This window comes from Geotrypetes seraphini, chromosome 1 (genome assembly GCF_902459505.1).
Source record: "Geotrypetes seraphini chromosome 1, aGeoSer1.1, whole genome shotgun sequence".
Lineage (NCBI taxonomy): Eukaryota > Metazoa > Chordata > Amphibia > Gymnophiona > Dermophiidae > Geotrypetes > Geotrypetes seraphini.
In genome coordinates this window covers 39389759-39415542 of record NC_047084.1, presented here as the reverse complement: position 1 = coordinate 39415542, position 25784 = coordinate 39389759, and the positions used below count along the sequence as shown (strand labels likewise).

At 43.3% G+C, this 25784-nt stretch overlaps 1 protein-coding gene across 5 annotated transcripts in view; it reads right to left on the bottom strand.

Annotated features, from left to right (window-relative positions):
* TRIM23 (tripartite motif containing 23) overlaps positions 1–25784 on the bottom strand; it is a 119016-nt gene that overhangs the window by 70890 nt on the left and 22342 nt on the right. For 4 of the 5 annotated variants that reach the window (XM_033930190.1, XM_033930182.1, XM_033930209.1 and 1 more), the window contains one exon: positions 21564–21842. In XM_033930190.1, the coding sequence (XP_033786081.1) occupies positions 21564–21842 (279 nt within the window). Of the gene's footprint in view, positions 1–21563; positions 21868–25784 lie in introns of all 5 variants that reach the window. The other variant, XM_033930219.1, reaches the window with a different exon arrangement.

Sequence of the window (25784 nt, the reverse complement as noted above, 5' to 3'; positions counted from 1 at the left end):
TTTTGCAGATCCTTTTTCATATTTTCCACTCCCTCTTCGGTGTCTACTCTGTTACAAATCTTGGTATCATCTGCAAAAAGGCACACTTTTCCTTCTAACCCTTCAGCAATGTCACTCACAAACATATTGAACAGGATTGGCCCCAGCACCGAACCCTGAGGGACTCCACTAGTCACCTTTCCTTCCTTCGAGCGACTTCCATTAACCACCACCCTCTGGCGTCTGTCCGACAGCCAGTCTCTGACCCAGTTCACCACTTTGGGTCCTAACTTCAGCCCTTCAAGTTTGTTTAACAGCCTCCTATGAGGAACTGTATCAAAGGCTTTGCTGAAATCCAAGTAAATTACATCTAGCATATGTCCTCGATCCAGCTCTCTGGTCACCCAATCAAAAAATTCAATCAGGTTTGTTTGGCATGATTTACCTTTTGTAAAGCCATGTTGCCTCGGATCCTGTAACCCATTAGATTCAAGGAAGTACACTATTCTTTCTTTCAGCAAAACTTCCATTATTTTTCCAACAACTGAAGTGAGGCTCACCGGCCTGTAGTTTCCTGCTTCATCCCTGTGACCACTTTTATGAATAGGGACCACATCCGCTCTCCTCCAATCCCCAGGAATCACTCCCGTCTCCAGAGATTTGTTGAACAAGTCTTTAATAGGACTCGCCAGAACCTCTCTGAGCTCCCTTAGTATCCTGGGATGGATCCCGTCTGGTCCCATCGCTTTGTCCACCTTCAGTTTTTCAAGTTGCTCATAAACACCCTCCTCCGTGAACGGCGTAGAATCTACTCCATTTTCTCGTGTAACTTTGCCAGACAGACAATCTCGGTCCTTCTCCAGAATTTTCTTCTGTGAACACAGAACAGAAGTATTTGTTTAGCACATTTGCTTTCTCCTCATCACTCTCCACATATTTGTTCCCAGCATCTTTTAGCCTAGCAATTCCATTTTTTATCTTCCTCCTTTCACTAATATATCTGAAAAAAATTTTATCTCCCTTTTTTACATTTTTAGCCATTTGTTCTTCCGCCTGTGCCTTCGCCAAACGTATCTCTCTCTTGGCTTCTTTCATTTTCACCCTGTAGTCCTTTCTGCTCTCCTCTTCTTGTTTTTTTTTATATTTCACGAACGCCGACTCTTTCGCCTTTATTTTCTCAGCCACTAGGTTGGAGAACCATATCGGCTTCCTTTTTCTCTTTGTTTTTATTGATTTTCTTCACATAAAGGTCCGTAGCCATTTTTATCGCTCCTTTCAGCTTAGACCACTGTCTTTCCACTTCTCTTATGTCCTCCCATCCTAACAGCTCTTTCTTCAGGTACTCTCCCATTGCATTAAAGTCCATACGTTTGAAATCTAGGACTTTAAGTATCGTGCGGCCGCTCTCCACTTTAGCCGTTATATCAAACCAAACCATTTGATGATCGCTACTTCCCAGGTGAGCACCCACTCGAACATTAGAGATACTCTCTCCATTTGTGAGGACCAGATCCAATATCGCTTTTTCCCTTGTGGGTTCCGTCACCATTTGTCTGAGCAGAGCCTCTTGAAAGGCATCCACTATCTCCCTACTTCTTTCCGATTCCGCAGACGGAACATTCCAGTCCACATCTGGCAGGTTGAAATCTCCCAACAGCAGAACCTCCTCTTTCCTTCCAAACTTTTGGATATCCACAATCAGATCCTTATCAATTTGCTGCGATTGTGTCGGAGGTCTGTAGACTACACCCACGTAGATAGAAGTTCCATCTTCTCTTTTCAGAGCAATCCATATCGCTTCTTCCTCTCCCCAGGTCCCTTGCATTTCGATCGCTTGGATATTGATCTTTACATAGAGAGCTACTCCTCCACCTTTATGACCATCTCTGTCCTTCCTAAAAAGATTATATCCCGGTATGTTTGCATCCCATCCATGTGATTCACTGAACCATGTCTCTGGGATAGCGACAATATCTAGATCTGCCTCTAACTTCAGGGCTTGCAGATCATGAACTTTGTTGCTTAGACTGTGAGCATTTGTGGTCATCACTTTCCAGCTATTTTTCAGCGATAATCTCCTTTTTCGTATGGATTTTTGTGTCGTTTCACTTTCCGTTGCAATACTAAGAAATGAGTTGCTGATATTGCTTATGTTGCAGCCTTTACTACTATCACATCTTTTCTTTTGCCGGGGGTGGTCTCTATAATTGTCCTTCGTACATACACCACCCCCACCTTCTAGTTTAAATGCCTAGAAAAATATTGTCTAAATTTCTCTGCAAGGTTTCTTTTTCCTGCTGTAGTAATATGTAGCCCATCAGTGCAATATAGCTTCTTGTCCTTCCATGTATTTCCCCATCCTCCTATGTACCTGAAGCCTTCTTGATGACACCAGGCTCTGAGCCATCTATTAAAGTCCTCTGTGTTTTTCACTCTTTGCTCTCCCTTTCCATATGCAGGCAGTATTTCAGAAAAAGCTAAAGTCTTTACAAAAGTTTTCACGCCCTCAACAAGCTCCCGAAAAGCTTTCTGTGTTGCAAGTGTGGAGTTGTTGGCCAGGTCATTTGTTCCCAGATGGATAACAACATCAGTGTTAAAATCCTTAGTTTCTTCCTTAATTATAGTTAGTATTTGCCTGGAACTCCTGGTAGCTGAGGATCCTGGAAGACATTTCACTATTTTGGTCTCCTCGCCCTGTGTTCCAAGGTTAATACCTCTGATGATGGAATCACCCAACAGTAATAGTTTTCTGTTTTTGGCTTTTTTATTTGTGCTTAGGGTGCGCTTGTTCTCTTGAGTTACCTTCATTGATTCCAGTCCCACCTCCCTTCTGTTTTCTTGAGTATCGCAGTGCACTAGTGGAGCGAAGGAATTCTGTAGAGGTAATATTAGTGAAGGTGGATGTTTCTGTGTTATATGTCGCAGTCTTCCTGAGCCTACTGTGACCCATTTATTCATAAGAACATAAGAACATAAGCAGTGCCTCCGCCGGGTCAGACCATAGGTCCATCCTGCCCAGCAGTCCGCTCCCGCGGCGGCCCAAACAGGTCACGACCTGTCCAAATCACCAGAAGGGGCCCCCATGCCACCTTGGTTTCCTATTGAGTCCTATCTTACCATCAAAGTCCTAGCCCTCCGGTCTTGCACATGCACGACCTGGTCGGGTTTCTATACTTATTTTCTGGTTAGCTTTCTCAGTATCCCACGATCCCTTTATCCCTCAGGAATCCGTCCAGTCTCTGTTTGAATCCTTGTATCGTACTCTGCCCAATCACGTCCTCCGGTAGCGCATTCCAAGTGTCCACGACCCTTTGGGTGAAAAAAAACTTCCTTGCATTCGTTTTGAACCTATCTCCCTTCAGTTTCTCTGAATGCCCCCTCGTACCTGTTGTTCCCTTCAGCCTGAAGAATCTGTCCCTATCCACCCTCTCTATGCCCCTCATGATCTTGAAGGTCTCTATCATATCACCCCTGAGCCTCCTTTTTTCCAGAAAGAAGAGCCCCAGCCTATCCAACCTCTCGGCATATGGGCAGTGTTCCAGCCCTCTTACCAGTTTCGTTGCTCTCCTTTGGACTCTCTCGAGTACCGCCATGTCCTTCTTGAGGTACGGCGACCAATATTGAACGCAATATTCCAGATGCGGACGTACCATCGCTCGATACAGTGGCAAGATGACTTCCCTCGTCCTGGTTGTTATGCCCCTTTTTATGATGCCCAGCATCCTGTTTGCTTTTTTTGAGGCCGCTGCGCACTGTGCAGATGGCTTCAGTGATGCATCCACCAGCACTCCCAAGTCTCTCTCAAGACTGCTTTCTCCCAACAATGCCCCCCCCCAATTTGTAGTTGAACAACGGGTTTTTTTTCCCTATATGCATGACCTTGCATTTTTCCACGTTAAAGCGCATTTGCCATTTGTTCGCCCAGTCTTCCAGCTTGTCCAGGTCCCTTTGCAGGTCCTCATACTCCTCCCTGGAGCTAACTCTGCCGCACAGTTTGGTATCGTCTGCAAATTTTATAACCTCGCACTTTGCCTCCTTTTCCAGGTCATTGATAAATATGTTGAAGAGTAACGGCCCCAGCACCGATCCCTGCGGCACACCGCTCGTGACTCCCCGCCAGTCAGAATATTGGCCCTTTACTCCGACCCTCTGCAGTCTACCCGACAACCAGTGCTCTATCCATCGGTGCACATCCCCTCCCACCCCGTGGTTCCACAGCTTCCTAAGCAGCCTTTCATGTGGCACCTTGTCGAAAGCCTTTTGAAAATCGAAGTAAATGATGTCGATGGGTTCCCCATTGTCCACCCGACTGCTTATTCCCTCAAAGAAGTACAGAAGGTTCGTTAAGCATGACCTTCCCTTACAGAATCCGTGCTGGCTTGTTCTCAGTAGGCCATTTCTCTCAATGTGCTCGCAAATGCCGTCCTTTATCATAGCTTCCACCATCTTCCCTATAATTGAAGTCAGGCTCACCGGCCTGTAGTTCCCGGGGTCACCCCTCGATCCCTTTTTGAAGATAGGTGTGACATTCGCCAATTTCCAGTCCTCTGGTACCTCTCCAGTTTTCAAGGATAGGTTACAAACATGCTGGATTGTGCCCGCTATTTCTTGTCTTAGCTCCTTCAAAACCCTCGGGTGGATCCCGTCCGGACCCGGTGATTTGCCGCATTTTAACCTGTCTATCTGTTTGAGGACATCCTCCTTACTTACCTCTATGTGCTCCAATTTCTCAGCTTGTTCCCCACTCATGAGCTCCTCTGAGTCCGGTATATTAGATGTGTCTTCTCTCGTGAAAACCGACGAGAAGAACGTGTTCAGCCTCTCAGCTACCTCTTTATCCTCTTTAATCACTCCCCTCCTATCCCCATCGTCCAACGGCCCCACCTCCTCTCTCGCTGGTCGTTTCCCCTTTACGTAACTGAAGAATGCCTTGAAGTTTTTTGCCTCCCTGGCCAGCCCCTCTTCGTATTTCCCTTTTGCTTTTCTAACCTCTCGGTGGCATTCTTTTTGGCATTTCCTGTGCGCCTGGTGATTTTCCTCCGTTGGATCCTTTTTCCATCTCCGGAAGGATACTTTTTTGTCGTTTATTGCCCTCTTTACTTCTGCTGAGATCCAAATCGGGTCCTTTGACCGCTTGTTCTTGCAGCCTTTCCTGAAACTGGGGACGTACATTTTTTGTGCTTCCTGCAGGGTGTCCCTGAATAGGGTCCAGGCGCTTTCCACAGTCTCCATCCTAAAGATGTTTATGAGCTTCCTCCCCACCATTTCCCTCATAGCAACATAGTTCCCCTTCTTGAAGTTGAGCGCAGTTGTTGCGGTCCTCCTTACTATGGGTGTCCCCCTTTCTAAAGTGAATCTGATCGCATTGTGGTCACTGTTGCCTAGTGGTCCTCCCACTTCTACCCCTCTTGCAGGCCCTCCTAATCCGTTCAGGATGAGGTCAAGAGTAGCACTCCCCCGCGTCGGTTCCCTGATCAGTTGCTCCATAAAGCAGTCCCTCACAGCTTCTACAAATCCTGTTTCCCTAGTGCAGTTGGAGTGACCCGTACTCCAGTCTATCCCCGGGTAGTTGAAGTCCCCCATCACTGTTACACTTCCAGTCCTGCACTCCTGTCTCAGTTCAGCTTCCAAGTCGTGTCCGACTCCTTCCTGGGCTGTTTTATTCTTTGAGGTAGAGGTGGTAAGTTGGTATGATTTTGTGGAGTGATGGAAACTGCTTTAATTGTATTCAATTCCTGTTTAAGTTTGCAGAGCTCCTCCTTAATACTAGCAGTTGAAGACAGATGGGGCAAGCCTTAAGCCTCCAAATAGTATGTCTTGGAATTAAAGCACCACAGTGATTGCATAGAATAAAGGTCATCTTGATTGGTTGTGAAGTGACTTGATTTGAGTAGTACTGATTATATGGATCTCTATATATGAATAGTGGTCCCTGGGGTTGGTGGGACTATAAGTCTTACTCTTATTCCTATGAAGGGAAAGAGGAAATAAGATTTAACAGAGGAAAGAGAAGGGTTTACTTTTTGTGCTTTTTTTTTTTTTTAGTAAGAAACAGGGATGAGAAGAGAAATTAAGCAGATATAATGCTGAAAACCAGTGAGAAGAGCAGAATATGAAATGCAGAGCAACTTATCTTATTGAAGTTCACAGGGCAGCCTTGTTCACAGCACTGTCCCAAAGATAATGCAGTTAACCTTAGAAGTAAAACAGAGCCCCTCCCTTCTCCACCTAATCAGCAGAAAACAATGGCTGAATACTAGGAAGACAGAAATATAGGCTCTATACCACCTAAAACACAGTATTTTAAACAAAAATGCCGGTTCTATCAGTGCTACCCTAAAACACAGGATTTAAACAGGATTTTCCCTTCTTTAGTCACCCTGAGCCACAGGCACCAGGATTTAATTAGAGTTAACAAAGTAACAGAGGATAGAGTGAGAGGGAAAAGAGGATGAGATGAAGAAGAAGAAGACCTGGTGTGATACAGGTGAAGCAAAACAAGTCCTTTGGATAAAGGTGAAGTAACCAGACCTCATAAGAGAAAAACCCCCTCCCCTCCCTCTTGCTCTAATAAATCAGTATATGAACTGTAAAAGATATTTCATAACCCACTTGCCAGCTGGCCTATAGTGATTGAGAAATGTTCTGTTTCTGAGTTAGCTATGGTAAGCAAAAACTTGTAAGAAGCAAGACTTAAATTCCGATGCATGGCACCTGGCCGGATATTATGCAAAGAGGAACACAGCTCATGGTCAGAAAAACAAAGTACTCAAGAACATTATTTAGCAAGATATATCATGTGTTACCACAGCAGAGAAGGAATTTTGGACTCGGAATTGCATATATGGTAAAGGGAAAAGGGCATTTGCAGGAAAGGGTTAGGCCTTACGGCAAACTGAACAGACGTATAAGATGACACAAATAGATAAGCCAATAAATGAATCTACGTATGTATTGACGTATAAGAAAAATAACCAATAAAGATGTATCATGTGATTTAGGCTAACGTGGTATTGACCACCAAAAAATGTATAAAATCAGGCCTATAAGCAGAAGTAAGGTGAACAGACATCAGAGGACCCTCAGGCCTGAGGATCACATCTGTTCCATTATATGCTGAATCATTTATTCTTGTAAGCTGTTACTGATTTATTAATAAATGTATATCTATTGAAACCAGTATATAGTGTGTGGAGTCTCCATTACGAGGTAGGCCTAGACAGCGGCCTACTTCAATGGTGACCCACGACTGCATAGGACACGAGCCTTAAACGACCTCACTGGATTGCAGGCATGAAATCTGCTTGTCAGATTGCCTCTCCATTACTTTTGGCCAAAAGTTTGATTCTGGGTTTTATTTCTGTACTTATGCATTGTCTTCAATGAACTTCCTTATTTTACAGAGTTGCTGTGTTGCCTGCTTTATCTTGTTCCCCTTTTTATACCGCACTTCTCCTTCATTTCCTTTCTACACCAGCAATTGAATGTGTTCTGCCTTATACACTATTTTCTTTTTCAGCACTAATTTTTTTTTCCTTTTTGTTTTTACGTAGGACTCATTGGTGTCAAATTTGGATGGTCCCGGACCCTGGAGCGGTTTTTCTGCATTGCCTTGCCCGGGACCGGGTTCCCATCCTCAATTGTCCTATTGGTCCTGCGCACTCAGTTAATACAAACAGGAACTAGGGGGTAACGCAGCATAGCGTAGTATATGGACTGGCGTTAGGATAGTCAGCATAGTATATGGACTGGCGTTAGGATAGTCAGCATAGTATATGGACTGGCGTTAGGATAGTCAGCATAGTATATGGACTGGCGTTAGGATAGTCAGCATAGTATATGGACTGGCGTTAGGATAGTCAGCATAGTATAAGGACTGGCGTTAGAGTAGTCAGCATAGTATAAGGACTGGCGTTAGGATAGTCAGCATAGTATATGGACTGGCGTTAGGATAGTCGGCATAGTATAAGGACTGGCGTTAGAGTAGCCAGCGTAGTGTAAGGACTGGCATTAAAGTAGCAAGCGTAATATAGGGACTGGCGCTGGGGTAGCAAACATAGCATATGGGACTAGTGTTAGAGTAACCAGCATAATATAATGATTAGTGGGACACGAAGCTAAGATAGCATATATAGTGGAGCAATATTTACGGCCGTTGTTACTTTATCTCTGTGTAAATCTTATGTTTACTTCTTCTCCAAACTCTTTCCTTGGTACAGACACTGATTCAATTGCTGGTTGAATTCTTTCCTCTGCTCGGATAACGCCTGGCCTTCCATTTTTCTGTCCACAGGTTAACCATTTTGTAATATTACATTGTATAGTGACATTGTATTTTGATGCTTCTATGAATCCACTGTCTTACATTTTGATGTTTCTCTGCATCCGCATCGTTGGTGCCATGTGAAATCAGTCCCCTATATATATCTCTGTGGTAAATAATCTCTAAATCTGACCTATTACTGTTATCTATATATATCCATTTTCTGTCAGCATGCATCTTTGTGAACCTTCATTATCATAAGTGTTGGGGAACTGATGCCTGACTTCTTTTATCTCGTTCTTCCTCAATTTTCCTCCTAGTACCGGCTGGTGCATACTTGGTGTTCAGGCATATTTTTGAGGGCGGTCTTTATGCCAATAATCTCTACTGAACGCCTATGAAATATATGTCTTCAAATCTATCTTTCTCAGCCTCTCTTCTCCATGAGAGTCCTGGTATCTTTTCCCCGGGTCATTGCACATGACCTACAGGGGTTCAGGGACACACATCGTTGTTCGTTTGTGATCACAACCAGACACTGACTCATACACTAACTTTCTGTGTCAGCGTCTCACTGGTGATCTGCTCCACATCCTAATTTCTTATCTATTCCTGTGATCTAATAAGCCTCTAAAGGGAATCCAGAGGGGAAGCGCCCCATGGCTATAAACCCCTCTTACACATACATTATTAGTCTGACCTACAAATAAGCTCCTCCGTTCCTGTTACCATCACAATCTCTCCCTGTAGATTTGTATGTTATTGACCACCCAGAGGGGTGGGCTGCCCAGAGAGGTGGACTGTGGGGACTTGCCAAACTAACCACACCATTTGCTATCTCTTAGGTTATTTCACAACTGTTGAGCTCCATTTCAACAGCTGTGAAGAGGGGGGGTGAATAAAGGTGAAATTATTTTTGTTTTTTGATCATAGACGGATTTCGCATACACTATAAACAGATTACTGGAGATCAGAGAAAAATAATGCACGAAGAAAACAGAAACTGTATTTGCACAAGAAATACATATATGTCCAATTAATAGACAAGGTGACAATGCAAGAAAAAAAAATAAAAATAAAAACAAAAACAGGTCCAGGATTTTAATATTGCCACCTATGTTTCTTTCTTTTTACTATTGACTATTTTGTTTCCTAGAGTCAGGGAAGACTGCAGTGTTCCTGTCTCGGGAAACCACATCTTAAACAGGCATGCCCGTTATGTCTGATTTCTCCCGCTACTCTTGCTGACATTAGGAATCCCCCTGTTTTATTCTTCTCTGGCTGCCAGTGCTAGCCATGATTATTTGTCTTGTGCCTCTAGCCCTAGTTTTTCTTTCTCTTGCCTGTTCCCTCGTGATTCCATCTGCCGTTGGTTTTTCACCGATCTTCTGTTAAGCCGTTGCTTAGACAATACTGTTCCTCCTTCTGCCCCCATATTTCCTACCATTGTTGAGCCGAAAGTATACACCTCTTCTCTGCATTGTGCTTTGTGTTACCTAGCCCCTTATGATGTCACCATACTGCTTGCTTATGACGTTGCTTTCCCTGACATACCATCTTACCTTGCCAAGCTTTATTTACGCTTGATATGTTGTCTTCCTGGATTTTATTAGTGTAAGTGGTATTATCATGTGTGGTCACTATTTTGTATGGGTTTTGGCTTATTAGTTCTGCTTTTATGGGTTCATTTTTTTTGCTACTGACAAGAGAGGGTCTTCTAGCCTTAGTACAGCTCTGAGTCTGCGTTTTACTGTAATATTTTCAGCTTGTCATGCTGTCTGATGGCTTCCTTTGTTCTTCCGTTTATGCTGTTTGCTTTACATTTTAGCTGTCGCTTGTGTACTGGCCTGTGTAATATATGGCACTTTATGGGAAAGCGAAAGCATTGCTCTCGTGGTTCTTGTTTCCTGTTCTTTTGTGGTCACGAACCAGAGAAAAAAAAAAAAAAACGGGGAGTGAGGGGGATGAGATTGAATGAGACTGAAAGAGGAAGTATATATTTTAACTGTGTTTCAATGTTACCATAAGCTTTCATTAAAACAATTATTTATTTCATATAAGTTTGCTGGATTATAAAGGATTGTTTTTGAGAAAGAGAAGAACGAAATTACAGGAAAGATTTGGATCATTGTTTTTCAATAGAAAGTGTTATGTTAGATTGGCAATGAAGGGAATATATAAGCAGATTATTGAAGTTTATAGGAAGGATTTGTGTACGTAGATAGGAAGGGTTCGTGACAGGTGATTATGTCTAACCAAATAACTGACAGGCATTAAGTATGATAACTGGCAATGTAAAATTAAACGCACCCTTTGTCTTTCTAGGTCTGGGATTTTTATTATGGGCGTTTCCCATTACTAACGATCATTTGTTTTCTAGAGTTAGGAAAAACTACAGTGCACTCGAAGAGAACACCTAATGCTAATACTCTAAATAGAAAAAAATTAATTTTTATGTCGGTCCGTTTTTCAGTACATGAGTTATTATTTGTTGTATTATGACATATGTCAACTTCAGTGTTTTTGGAAATACGAGTGGATTTCTATTTATGAGCGCTCTCTATAATTATCAATATAAAGAAAGAAGATTTAATTTTTCACTACTCACCACAATGATTTCAAACCTTATTCTTTGTCTGTGATCAAAGTTTAAGAAATGAGTTATGCTTCCTCTTCTTCTTTTTCCGTTACACAAACATACATAGTTACTTCCTGGTTGATGTGTCTATGTTTAAGGACACTGGGAAATGTAGTGCTCTATTTCTTTAACTTGAAATTATTAGTTGCTATTTTCTTTTTGTTTTTTCATTATTCATGTCTCTACAATAACTGGAACATATTGCATAGGGTTCTTATGATCCATTCCTATCCCAAATGGTAATATTAATTAATGTTGTGCTAACATACCGAAGTGAGAATAACTTCTGCTTTTTATTTCTTAAACCCCAAGCCAAGTTTTTGAGTGTTCCAACAGAGAAACATATTCTATAATGTTAACCCATTAAAAGTTGTTCACTTCTTGTTAGAAAAATTATTTGTCTAGCTTTAAGCAATGTGTATTGTTCTGTTTGGGTTTTTTCCCTTAATGAAATATATTATGAGCTAAACAACTATGACTTTGCTAGATTTCCATTTATGAGTACTCAATATAATTAGCAATATAAAAGGAAAAACTATTGTTCCTTTACTTATCATAACAGTTTTGAAAAACTTCTAGCAGTCTTTCTCTCTCTGCCTTTTCTTGGAACTTGTAAAAGAAATGTTACTTCCTCTTTTTCTTATATATTCTCTGATACACGCAGGAATACTTTCTGGTTTAATACAATACAATCAGCGTTTGGCTTTATAAAAAAAAAAATGGTTCTAACTGTTGCTTAAGAACTTTTCTAATAAGTTGCTGAAGGAAATGTCCAGTCCTATTGATTGGAATTCAAAAATATTGTAGTTTAGTTCTTTTTGCTGATTGAATATTAGTGAAAGTCAATATTAGTGAGTCAAACAAAATTGAACCCATGATTCGATAGAATCCCATGGGAAGGACATTTCTCCCATAAATCCTATTTTATTTTAATTTTTAGGGTTTATCCTCTTTATTTTAGTATGTTTCAATATAACCTATGTGTTAATATGTCTAAGGCTATAGCTTAGCCATCCTTTTGCTTGGGTTTAACTCTTTGCTAATTCATATTTATGTTTAGCATATTACTCCTGTCCTTTGAACATCATATGCCATTGTAAAGCACAGTTACTTACCGTAACAGGTGTTATCCAGGGACAGCAGGCAGATATTCTTAACGTATGGGTGACGTCACCGACGGAGCCCCGGTACGGACCTTTTTAACTAGAAAGTTCTAGTTGGCCGCACCGCGCATGCGCGAGTGCCTTCCCGCCCGACGGAGGAGTGCGTGGTCTCCAGTTAGGATAAGCCAGCTAAGAAGCCAACCCGGGGAGGTGGGTGGGTCGTAAGAATATCTGCCTGCTGTCCCTGGATAACACCTGTTACGGTAAGTAACTGTGCTTTATCCCAGGACAAGCAGGCAGCATATTCTTAACGTATGGGTGACCTCTAAGCTAACAGAGAGGGAGGAGGGATGGTTGGCCATTAGGAAAATAAATTTTGTAACACAGATTGACCAAAGTGTCCATCCCGTCTGGAGAAGGCATCCAGACAGTAGTGAGTAGTGAATGTGTGAACTGAAGACCAAGTGGCCGCCTTGCAGATTTCCTCAATAGGAGTGGAACGGAGGAAAGCCACAGAAGCAGCCATAGCTCTGACCCTATGGGCCGTGACAGGTCCTTCCAGTGACAGGCCGGCCCGAGCATAACAGAACGCAATACAGGCAGCAAGCCAATTGGACAGCGTTCGTTTAGATACAGGGTGACCCAGACGATTAGGATCGAAGGTCAGAAAAAGTTGAGGAGAGGAGCGGTGAGCCCTGGTACGGTCAAGGTAGTACGCCAGGGCACGCTTACAATCCAGCATGTGAAGAGCCTGTTCCCCAGGATGAGAATGGGGTTTAGGGAAGAAAACAGGCAGCACGATGGACTGGTTGAGGTGAAAGGCTGAAACCACCTTAGGAAGGAATTTAGGATGGGTACGCAGAACCACCTTGTCATGGTGAAAAACAGTGAACGGTGGATCGGCGACCAGTGCATGTAGCTCACTAACCCTCCTGGCAGAGGTGATGGCAATGAGGAAAAGCACCTTCCATGTGAGAAGTTTGAGCGAGGTAGTGGCCAGAGGCTCAAAGGGAGGTTTCATGAGGGCTGACAAAACCACATTGAGGTCCCAGACGACTGGGGGAGGCTGAAGAGGTGGTTTAATATTGAAGAGGCCTCTCATGAACCGGGAAACCAGAGGATGAGCCGTGAGGGGTTTTCCAAGGATAGGCTCATGAAACGCAGTGATGGCACTGAGGTGGACTCTGATTGAGGTCGACTTGAGGCCAGCGTCGGAGAGAGAGAGCAAATAGTCCAGTACAGTTTCCACCGCCAGAGAGGTGGGATTGTGATGATGAAGGAGACACCAAGCGGAGAACCGGGTCCACTTCTGATGGTAACATTGGAGTGTGGAGGGTTTCCTGGAGGCATCCAAAATGCGACGGACAGGCTGAGACAGGTTTTCTGGAGAGGTCAGCCCGAGAGGAACCAAGCTGTCAGGTGGAGCGAAGACAGATTGGGATGTAGTAGAGACTGCTGTTGCTGTGTAAGAAGAGTAGGAAACACAGGTAGAGGAATGGGATCCCTGGAGCTGAGCTGAAGCAGGAGGGAGAACCAATGTTGTCTGGGCCACCGAGGGGCGATGAGAATCATGGTGGCCCTGTCCTTGCGGAGCTTGAAGAGGGTCCGCAACATCAGAGGAAGTGGAGGGAAGGCATAGAGGAACCGATCCGTCCAGTCGAGTAGAAATGCATCCGGGGCCAGACGATGTGGAGAGTAGAGTCTGGAGCAGAACTGGGGCAGCTGATGGTTGTGAGGAGCTGCAAAGAGGTCCACCTGTGGAGTGCCCCATCGAGCAAAGATGGAGTGGAGAGTGGGAGGATCCAGGGTCCACTCGTGAGGTTGAAGGATGCGGCTGAGCTGGTCGGCCAGGGAGTTCTGTTCGCCCTGGATATAGACCGCTTTGAGAAAAAGATTGTGGGCTGTGGCCCAGGTCCAAATTCGGAGGGCCTCCTGACAAAGGAGACGAGATCCGGTGCCGCCTTGCTTGTTGATGTAGTACATGGCGACTTGGTTGTCCGTGCACAGGAGAAGAACCTGAGGATAGAGAAGGTGCTGGAAGGCCATGAGAGCATAAAACATGGCTCTGAGTTCCAGGAAATTGATGTGATATTGACGCTCCTGAGGGGTCCAGAGTCCCTGGGTGCGTAGATCCCCTATGTGAGCTCCCCATGCATAGGGGGAGGCATCTGTGGTGATGATCATGGAATGAGGGGGCGGATGAAGAAGGAGGCCCCTGGAAAGATTTGAGGAGTTCAACCACCATTGAAGAGAGTGCTGAAGAGACGATGTCACAGAGATGGGATGAGAAAGAGGATCCCTGGTCTGCGACCATTGGTTGGCGAGGGTCCATTGCGGTATCCTCAAATGGAGTCGCACCAGAGGAACCACATGGACTGTCGAGGCCATGTGACCCAGAAGAATCATCATCTGGCGAGCAGGGATGGATGGTTGGAGGAGCACCTGTCGACAGAGGTGAAGCAGTGTCCGGTGCCGGTCGGCAGGAAGGAACGCTCTCATGGAGTTTGTATCGAGAAGTGCTCCGATGAACTGAAGGCGCTGCGTGGGAAGCAGATGCGACTTGGGATAATTGAGCTCGAACCCCAAGAGATGGAGGAAAGAGATGGTGTGGTGAGTGGATTGCAGCACAAGTGGAGCGGTCGTTGCTTTCACCAACCAATCGTCCAAGTAGGGGAACACTTGTAGGTTGTGGGACCTGAGACAGGCCGCTACCACAATCAGGCACTTGGTGAACACCCTGGGCGAAGATGCGAGACCAAAGGGAAGCACTTTGTACTGATAGTGGTGATTGAGTATCTGGAATCGGAGGTAGCGACGTGAAGCCTGATGGATTGGGATGTGAGTGTAGGCCTCCTTGAGGTCCAGGGAACATAGCCAGTCGTGTTGAGATAGAAGGGGATAAAGTGTGGCAAGGGAGAGCATCCTGAATTTTTCCTTGACCAAACACTTGTTGAGGTTCCTGAGGTCGAGGATAGGACGAAGATCTCCTGTTTTCTTGGGTACCAAGAAGTAGCGGGAGTAAAATCCCTGACCTCTTTGGTCTGGTGGAACTTCTTCGATGGCATTGAGAAGGAGGAGGGATTGGACCTCCCTGAGGAGGAGAGGAGTCTGGGAGGAGTGAGAAGCAGACTCTACGGGAGGATGGTCTGGAGGAAGAGTCTGAAACCTTAGTGAGTATCTGTGATGGATGATGTTTAGAACCCACAGGTCTGATGTGATGGCCTCCCAGCGTCGTAGAAAGATGGTGAGGCGGCCCCCGATAGGTTGAGGCAGAGGCAGCGAGGGTTGGAGACTGGCTATGCCCTGGAGAAAGGAGTCAAAAGGGCTGAGGAGGCTTAGTTTGAGGGAGAGGCTTAGCTGTCTGGTGAGATTGCGAGCGAGCCTGAGAGTGTTGTTGTTGTTGTTGGCGAGGCCGACGAGATTGCTGTTGAGGAGGGTTCAGCGGCCTAGCAGAAAAACGACGTTGGTAAGAAGACTGAGGTCTGTATGGTCGTGTCGGCGGAGTCTTCTTTTTAGGCTTAATGAGGGTGTCCCATCTGGTCTCATGAGCCGAAAGTTTTTGTGTGGTGGTATCTAGAGACTCCCCAAAAAGTTCATCACCAAGACAGGGCGCGTTGGCAAGGCGGTCTTGGTGGTTGACATCCAGGTCAGATACTCTCAGCCAGGCAAGGCGTCGCATAGCAATTGCCAGAGCAGAGGCACGGGAGGAGAGCTCGAAGGAGTCATAGATTGAGCGTACCATGAACTTCCTGAGCTGAAGTAAGGTGGAAATTTGTTGTTGAAACAAAGGGACCTTGCGTTCAGGGATGTACTTTTGCAGAGCAGAAAGTTGTTGTACCAGATATTTCATATAAAAAGAAAAATGAAATGAATAATTGTTGGCTCTGCTAGCCAGCATGGCATTCTGGTATAGGCGCTTTCCAAATTTATCCATTGTTTTACCCTCTCTGCCAGGAGGGGTGGAGGCATAAATACTGGAACCATGAGATTTCTTGAGAGTGGATTCTACTAGGAGGCTCTCATGTGGCAACTGGGGTTTATCAAATCCCGGAATAGGGATGACCCTGTATAAACTGTCCAGTTTCTTAGGGGCACCTGGAACAGTAAGGGGGTTCTCCAAGTTTTTATAAAACGTCTCCCGCAGAATATCATGGACGGGGAGTTTGAGAAATTCCTTGGGGGGTTGGTCGAAGTCCAAGGCTTCTAAAAAGGCCTGGGACTTCTTGGAGTCGGACTCGAGTGGGATGGAAAGAGCCCCAGACATCTCCCGAAGGAATTTTGTAAATGAGGACTGCTCGGGCTTGGAGGTGGATTCAGCCATGGAGGGTTCCTCATCAGTGGAAGAGGCATCCTCCTCGGTACCGAGGGGGGATTGCTCCCATAAGTCAGGGTCCCTGATGGCCGGCTCAGCATGGCGGGTTTTAGAAAGGGACTTGCCAGATCTCATGGATACGGTGCCGGGAGATGAAGACCGGTGCCGATCTCTGTCCCGGGAGGAGTGGTGCCGATCCCGGTCCCGAGACGATCGATGTCGATCCTGGGTTCGGGATGGTTCCTCCGCCGTGCAGGTCTGTAAGGTAGGCTGTGCCGATAAGACCGGCATCGAAGTATTCATCGGTACCGAGGGGGTGGCCACTGGCGTAGTGGTGCGAGGCTCGGGCCGGACCGGTACCGGAAGGAGCGGTGCCAGCAGGGTTGGGAGCAGTTCCTGAAGCTGGTGCTCGAGTTGCTCCTGTAATTTAGTTTGGAGGATGGCCGAGATACGGTCCTCCAATGGGGGCACCGGTACCGTTTTACTTTTCTTCGGTACCATAGGTGCCGCTCGACGCTCCGGTGATGAGGAGGCCGATGAAGAGGCACTCACCGTTATCGGAGCGGAGCGCTTACGGGACTTGCGGGACGTCGGAAGGACCGGTGTCACCGCCGTGGCTGGAGGGCGCTCAAGGGAAGTGGAAGGCTTTTTAGCTGGCTTACCTGGCGCCATCGACCCCGCAGAAGGATCAGGTGGTGTCGATGTTGACGGTGCCGATTTCGGCGGTGCCGTCGACGTCGGGGTCGGATCCATAGCAGAACCGGTGCCGAAGAGGAGATTCTGCTGAATTTGTCTATTTTTAAGTGTGCGTTTTTGAAGAGTCGCGCAGCGGGTGCAGGTGTCAGCCCGATGTTCCGGACCCAAGCACTGTAGGCACCAGTTGTGTGGGTCCGAAAGGGAAATCGGGCGTGCACACCGCTGGCACTTCTTAAAACCCGGCTGAGGGGGCATGAAGGGGAATACGGCCTCAGCGAAATCAAAGTCGGAGGCTTGTATGATGGCAACAGGCCCCGCCGGGGCCTGTTGAAAAATAAAGGAAAAAATAAAGTTTTTTTTTTTTTTTTTTTTGTAAATTAGACAGAAAGAAAAAACCCGAAGGAAAAAAGCAGAAAAAATCAAAATAACGCGAGCGGGAAGGCAAAAAAGGAGTGTTCAACAGCCGTTGAATACCACATGCGTCTTCTTCGCTCCGCGGAAACGAAGAAACTGGAGACCACGCACTCCTCCGTCGGGCGGGAAGGCACTCGCGCATGCGCGGTGCGGCCAACTAGAACTTTCTAGTTAAAAAGGTCCGTACCGGGGCTCCGTCGGTGACGTCACCCATACGTTAAGAATATGCTGCCTGCTTGTCCTGGGATAACTATAATTCCCTTAGGCTGACAAATATAATTCAGCCATTACATATATTAGACCTTAGTCTATTTGAATTAAAGCAGATAAATTTTTGTTTTCTTTTGTATGTCATCTTTTAACGCTGTACCTATCCTGTTAGTAATATTGCTCAGGTATTGTTGGAAACAAGTTAAATGATATATACAGTACAGATATTTTTGCCTTATTAATTATGGATCACTTCACAAAGACAATTGCCATATCAGAGGAAGCTGTATGCTACATGAGAATCCGTGTTTACACCCTTTTAATTAATTGATGACTTATTTACATAATTATGGACTAATGCTATTTGAAATATCATCGATGAAAAATTTTCAGCCGTATGAAACCCTGATGACGGATGAGCTCCAAAGGAAGGATCGTGCTACCAGAGAAAGCGCCTAGACTTACCAGCAAAGACTTCCTGACTGTTGCTACCAAAGACAGGATGACCTTTATGACCTTGAACTTCTACAGCTTTAATTATGGACTTATTAATTTGCACTTTTATGGACTCTTTTATGGACTCATGCAGTATTAGTATATATATTTTTTCATGTGTTGATAATTATTTCTAACAGCCCTATTGCAAGATTTGGGTGTTTTTCTTGATTGTGACTTTATGCATTTTCATCCTGTTTTGACTCCCACAATAGCTCCCTAGTTATTTTCCCTTCCAGTCAGATTCTTTCCATCCCCTTTCTTGCTGCTAAGCTGAAGAGAAGTGCAGTGAAGAAGAAGTAATGAGCCCAGCTGAAGGATGATGACGTAAAATTTGATGTGGTTACCTGGACTTTCACCCCTGGCGTCTGGACCCAGTCGAGTCTGCACTGATCCCAGCTATTTTGGAAGAGCATGGAAATAATCTAACTTGTTAATTTATCCCTCCATCCCTTTTGGATGTAGTATGCTCATAACAGGATGAAGCCATAAAAGGAGAATATATTAAAACGTATCAGATTAAATTATGAACCCCTGCAGATGCCTAGTTGCTCGAACTATCCCAAATGTTGAAATAGAGACCCCTATCCAGACCCATACACAACATTTTTGATAATCTTGACTTGGCTGATTTTGATGTACCTCCCTATGAAACACCAATAGCTGATTTCCCCTCCTAAGAGCCACCACCACGTCAGTACTTTATTCTGATGTTTCTAACACACTAGTATAAGCTCTGCAGTCATGCCTACCTGACTTTTACATTGCATATTATCCTAATTATTGATTGCATATTATCACATTGTATTAATAATTTTATTGTGACATGTTATGCTGCTCTGTTCCGGGTTAGTATAGTATGGGTGGGCACTTGTCCTTTTCATTTTTACCATATACAATTTCAAGTACGTGGCCCTATGCCTGTGCTGTATGATCACTGACACAATCTACCTTCTGACCGAATATCCGGATGTCAAAGCCACCTGAAGAGGCTTTGAAGAGGGGATGAGAGGGAAAAGAGGATGAGATGAAGAAGAAGAAGACCTGGTGTGATACAGGTGAAGCAAAACAAGTCCTTTGGATAAAGGTGAAGTAACCAGACCTCATAAGAGAAAAACCCCCTCCCCTCCCTCTTGCTCTAATAAATCAGTATATGAACTGTAAAAGATATTTCATAACCCACTTGCCAGCTGGCCTATAGTGATTGAGAAATGTTCTGTTTCTGAGTTAGCTATGGTAAGCAAAAACTTGTAAGAAGCAAGACTTAAATTCCGATGCATGGCACCTGGCCGGATATTATGCAAAGAGGAACACAGCTCATGGTCAGAAAAACAAAGTACTCAAGAACATTATTTAGCAAGATATATCATGTGTTACCACAGCAGAGAAGGAATTTTGGACTCGGAATTGCATATATGGTAAAGGGAAAAGGGCATTTGCAGGAAAGGGTTAGGCCTTACGGCAAACTGAACAGACGTATAAGATGACACAAATAGATAAGCCAATAAATGAATCTACGTATGTATTGACGTATAAGAAAAATAACCAATAAAGATGTATCATGTGATTTAGGCTAACGTGGTATTGACCACCAAAAAATGTATAAAATCAGGCCTATAAGCAGAAGTAAGGTGAACAGACATCAGAGGACCCTCAGGCCTGAGGATCACATCTGTTCCATTATATGCTGAATCATTTATTCTTGTAAGCTGTTACTGATTTATTAATAAATGTATATCTATTGAAACCAGTATATAGTGTGTGGAGTCTCCATTACGAGGTAGGCCTAGACAGCGGCCTACTTCAAGAGACGTGGATTGGGGGTGGGATAGACAGGCGGCATATTTGCACCTATATGGAGCGTACATGAACAGAGCTCGAGGTGTGTTTTGCAGGACAAAGAAAAACCCCTGTATATAACTTCATGCTTTACCAGGGTGGGGCAAAGAGCTCCACATACATTCAGAAATGTGCTGGCCTCTATCTGTATAATCTCTCCACTGTGTTTCCAGACTGATAACACAAATTTCCTTCTGGTATGCTCATGCTTCTACAATTTTTTTTATATACTCTACTAACAATAAAAGTATTGTCTGTTTTGGAATATACAATGCATGTCTGTGGTCATTCCTTTAGAACAGTGGTCTCAAACTCAAACCCTTTGCAGGGCCACATTTTGGATTTGTAGGTACTTGGAGAGCCTCAGAAAAAAATAGTTAATGTCTTATTAAAGAAATTACAATTTTCCATGAGGTGGTTTATAGTTTATAAATTTTTCCTTTTGGCTAAATCTTAATAATAATATTGTAATTTATAGATAAAAAGACATATGATAAAGAAACTGTTTTGTTTTACTTTTGTGATTATGATAAAACATACCGAGGGCTTCAAAATAGTACCAGGCAGGCAGAATGTGGCCCTCTGTGCCTCCTCAAGTTTGAGACCATTGCTAGAAGGATGTCATTGAAGTGGTAATGTAGCCAGCCACTTCAAGTCACAGACAAACACTCATCTAACTTGTAATAACCCAGACTCGGTGCAGCAGTCTTAATTTCAACTACCTAAGTAAGTTCCCTATTTGTAATAAAACAGTTGGAAATAAAGTAGGTGTCTCCTTAAATAGATGTTATCAGCCAATATGTATCATGAGGACAGTTTACCCGCCATAGCTGTAAGCAGGAACACACACCTTTAGGTCAGTTTCAGCACACTACTGGACCATTACTGGAAATGCCCAAAATTCAGTGCATATTACCCATCACCAGGTTTGAACAAAGAAGTCAACCCCAAGGCCATGCCCAGACAAAGAAAGAAAGCATGGGTGGGAAGGGGAAAGCAACCCCCCCCCAAAAAAAAACAACAACAAATCAAACAAGAAACAACAACAAATCAAACAAGAAAAAAGAAGAATGCCCTAAAACAGGGGTGTCCAACCTGTGGCCCGAGGGCCGCATGCGGCCCTGTGAAGTATTTTGTGCGGGCCCGGTCATAGGCGATGCAGTGTTTTCCTCTGCTGCCCCCGGGTGTTTACTGTCTTGCCGGCTCCCTCCTCTGTCTTGCTGCAGTATTTGTGCGGCCCCAGAAACATTTTTTCAGCCAATGCGGCCCAGGGAAGCCAAAAGGTTGGACACCCCTGCCCTAAAATGTAATAAGTAAAAGTAAAAAAAAAAGCAAGCCTCTCTCGCTCTCAGTTCCCTAATTTTTCAAAAGGTTTTCTACCCTACTTACAGTGACTAAATCCATTTTTCCATTTGACATCCATTATACTGTACAAAAATTAATTATACGATACATAGATTCTAACGAGAAAACTCAGACAAAATTAGCAAAAAGGTCATTAAGAATTCACTTTTTTTTTTTTTTTCAAAACTGATATTTACTTTCAGAGGATCCTTTTAAAACAAGTTATACAGATAAACAGAATGATTTATGAACAAAGGCAGGAAAAAATACCTTGTGACCTTGATGTTTTCCATATTCCTTGCAGACGCAGCACATAAGAAGGCTCCCCTGGCAACCTTCTTCCAAGCAAACAAATTCAATAGCATGTACTTGGTGCTGGCAGCACATGGTCTTTTCATGAGGTTTATCAGCTAGGGGTACACGCCGGTGCTTTGCTAATGTCTTTGTAGAATGTGTGAGCTGTGAACACTCCGCACATAGATGAGAGGCACACACAGTGCAGTACATGGATGCAACATGAGCTTCATCTTCATCACAGCGAACAATACTCTATAAACAGCAACACAATCCACCCCAAAAAATAAAAACAAAAGCACATGGATCATCCTAGCAACACACATAGTCTACATATCTTAGAAAGAAACCAATTTATAAGTTAAGAAGGTAAGTTTATAACATTGTGCATGTATAACAAGTATGTAGTACATAGACCATATATCCTCACACCTCATTCATATCTTAGTTTTAAGAACATTTATAACCCGATCCTCAGCAAGGCCACCTTCCCACTCAGTGTTCACTCATAGTGGGCGGCTTTATGCCTCAATTCGTCATAGGATCATTCTATTCTTTTTTGGTTATATACTTTTTAAATTTTTCTTTCCGTTTTCATTTTATTCTTATCTTTTATATTTTAACTTATAAATATTAACCCAAAGCGGTTTACTTAGCTTTGTTTAATCAAGCTTCTGGTCTCAGTTCACAGAAAACCAGTGGTTTTCTCAAGGTTATCACTTTCTCATAACTCACACTCCATTCTGAACAGACCAATTCACTCTCCAAAAATGTGGGAAGGTGGCCTTGCTGAGGATCGAGTTGTAAATGTTCTTAAAACTAAGATATGAATGAGGTGTGAGGATATATGGTCTATATACTATATATATTGGAGTTTGATATATTATTGCCTCTTTTCTCTAAACATTTGAATAAAGTGAGTGCCTTAATGTATAACTAGTATGCACATATCTTCTCCCAGTGCAGACTGCAAATTTTCAAAACAAAAGTACACACATACTTCCACTTTAAAAATTATCCCAAGGAAACTACATACACATATTTACACCTCCTCTTTACCACCGTACATTTTCTGGGTTAATTTCTGAGAATGTATGTATATTTTCAAAACTAAATGCATAAATGCAAACCCTTCCCCCAGCAATGCTAGGTCCATATAGGTACATAAGAATAACCTTACTGGGTCAGACCAATGGTCTATATAGACAAGTAGTCCAGTGTGTCGCAAACTTTTAAAACTGCAGCACACTAATCTCGGGGCTGCGGCTGGAGGGCACCCAGAAATGCGCGGATGTTGACGCGATGTCACGCACATGTGTGATGTCATCACATTGTTGTCCGCAAATGCGCATATGTCCTCCACCTGCGTCCTTGAGCCTCTTACCACCGGTGGGGGGGGGGGGGCTGCAGAAGGAGAGGTGAGGAGGAGTAGAGGCGCTGGCGCCCTGACTACAGAATGTGCCTCTTGCCAGGAGAGGCACGTCATGTAAGCAGTCAGCCAGCACCACTCTTCCTCGTCTGCATTTCGGGGCACAGCTAGAATCTGCCATGGCACACTGCACACAGTTTGCAATACACTTCAGTAGCCCATCCTCACAGTGGCCAATCCAGATCACTAATATCTGGCAAAAAAACCCCAAAATAGCAACATTCCATGCTACTAACCCAGAGCAAGCAGTGGCTTCCAATCCAATCCTTAGTCTTGTATACTGAGTCCCCCATGTATGTCTCAATAACAGACTGTGGACTTTTTCTCCAAGAAATTATCCAGACCCTTCTTAAAACCAGTTACATTAACCACTCTTACCACAACCTCTGGCAATGCATTCCAGAGCTTAACTATTCTCCGAGTGAAAAAAATATTTCCTCCTATTTGTTTTAAAAGGATTTCCCTATAACTTCATTGAGTGCCCCTAGTCTTTGTAATTTTTAATGGAGTAAAAAAAATCTACACCACTCAGGTAGACTTTCAATTACATCTCTCCCTCCGCCATCTCTGAAGAGCCCTGACCTTTTTAGTCTTTCCTCATTCGAGAAGAGTTCCATTCCCTTTATCAACTTGGGCGCTCTTCTTTGAACCTTTTCTAATACTGCTATATTTTTCTCGAGATAAGGCAACCAGAATTTTGCAATACTCCACGTGAGGTCACACCCTGGAGTGATACAGAGGCATTATAACATTCTCTTACCCCCTGTTTTACTAAGGTGCGCTATGAGTTTTAGCGCCTTAAATATAAGCACTTGCTAATCACTAACGCATCCATAGACTAACATGCATGCATTAGCGTTTAGCCCGTGTTTAGCATGCACTAATATTTAGCACGCATTAAAACGCTTAGCACACCTTTGTAAAAGGAGCCCAGTCTTGTTAATCATCCCTTTTTAATAATTCTTAACATCTTATTTGCTTCTTTGGCTGTCACCACACATTGGACAGAAGGTTACGTTGTATTATCTACAATGACACCCAGAACTTTTTCTTGGGTGCTAACCTCCAAGGTGAACCCTAGCATCTGGTAACTATCATTTGGGTTATTCTTCCAAATGTGCATCACTTTGTATTTGTCTACATGAAATTTCATCTGCCATTTAGATGTCCAGTCTTCCAATTTCTTAAGGTCTACCTGCAATTTTTCACAATCTGCATGCGTTTTAACAACTTTGAACAGTTTAGGGTAATTTGCAAATTTAATCACCTCACTCGTCGTTCCAATTTCCAGATCATTTATACATAGGTTAAATAGCACCGGTCCCAGTAAGATCCCTGTGGCACTCCACCGTTTACCTCCTCCACTGAGAAAAATGGCGATTTAACTCTACCCTCTGTTTTCTGTCCAATAACCAATTCCTAATCCTCAACTGAACATTGCCTCCTATATCATGACTTTTTTAATTTTCTCAGGAGCCTCTCATGAGGAACTCTGTCAAAAGCTTTCTGAAAATCTAGATACACTACATCAACAGGCTCACCTTTATCCACACCTTCAAAGAAGTCAAGCAAACTGGTGAGGCAAGATTTCCCTCAGTTGTTCCATTAAATCATGTTTGTCTATGTGTTCCACAATTTTATTTTTTATAAATGTTTCTACTATTTTGCCCAGAACTGAAGTCAGGCTTACCGGTCTATAATTTCCTGGATCTCCCCTGGAACCCTTTTTAAAGATCAGCTTAACACTGGCAAATCTTCAGGTACTACTGTTGATTTTAGCAACAGGTTACAGATCACTAACAGCAGGTCAGGAATTTCATGTTTGAGCTCTTTTAGTACACTGGGATGTACACACGTTACATGAATATCAGGCAGACAAACTTATTAAAGTTTATTTCTGCCTATAGTTATGCTCTTGACAATGAACCTCTATATTATGCTCTGAAAGAACAGTTAACAGTTTACAAAACTGTCCTAGATAAGTTCAGTAAATAAGGGTTTAAGATCCTAAAAATGAATATAACTAGACTGCAAACTCTTTAGACCAGAGTATAAAAAAAAATGTCTGCAAATTTAGGGGGAAGAATAATGGTCAACAAAATAAAACCTCCAATCTCTACTATATATACTCTATCAAAATATTCAAATAGATTAATGATGAACCAACAAAGATAAGAGACACTTCAAAACTTCTCAAAAGTGCAACCACTGTCAGTCCATTATAATCAAAAGCATACTAAAATATATATCTTTCAATAGTGTTATAGTATAAAAAAAATCAGAATTTTAAAAGTCCTAATTCTCTCAAGGCTCCTTTTACGAAGCCAAACTGCAAATGTGAATTCCATTCAAATTCCTTTGGGCTTTATTTCTCACATTTGCCACATAGGAATTGCTAGTGCAGCTTTGTAAAAGGAGCCCTCAATGAGCTTTTTTTTCTTCAAAGTATTACATTATATTACATTAGTGATTTCTATTCCACCATTACCTTGCAGTTCAAGGCGGATTACATCCAAACTAAAAACAAGAATTACATTTCAACTTTGAAGTAATAGAATAAACGATGAGATAAAATTTTAAGGGATAATTATGGGTTTTAGATAATGTTTGGTAATTAGAAAAAAATTAGAGGGTTTATAGAGTGTTGGATGTTGGGTTAGGATTGTTGTGCTGGATAGGTTTAACGTGTTTTTTGAAGAGTATGGTTTTAATTTCTTTCTTGAAGGTTTTGTAATCTGTGGATGAAGATAACAGAGTGGTGAGTTGTT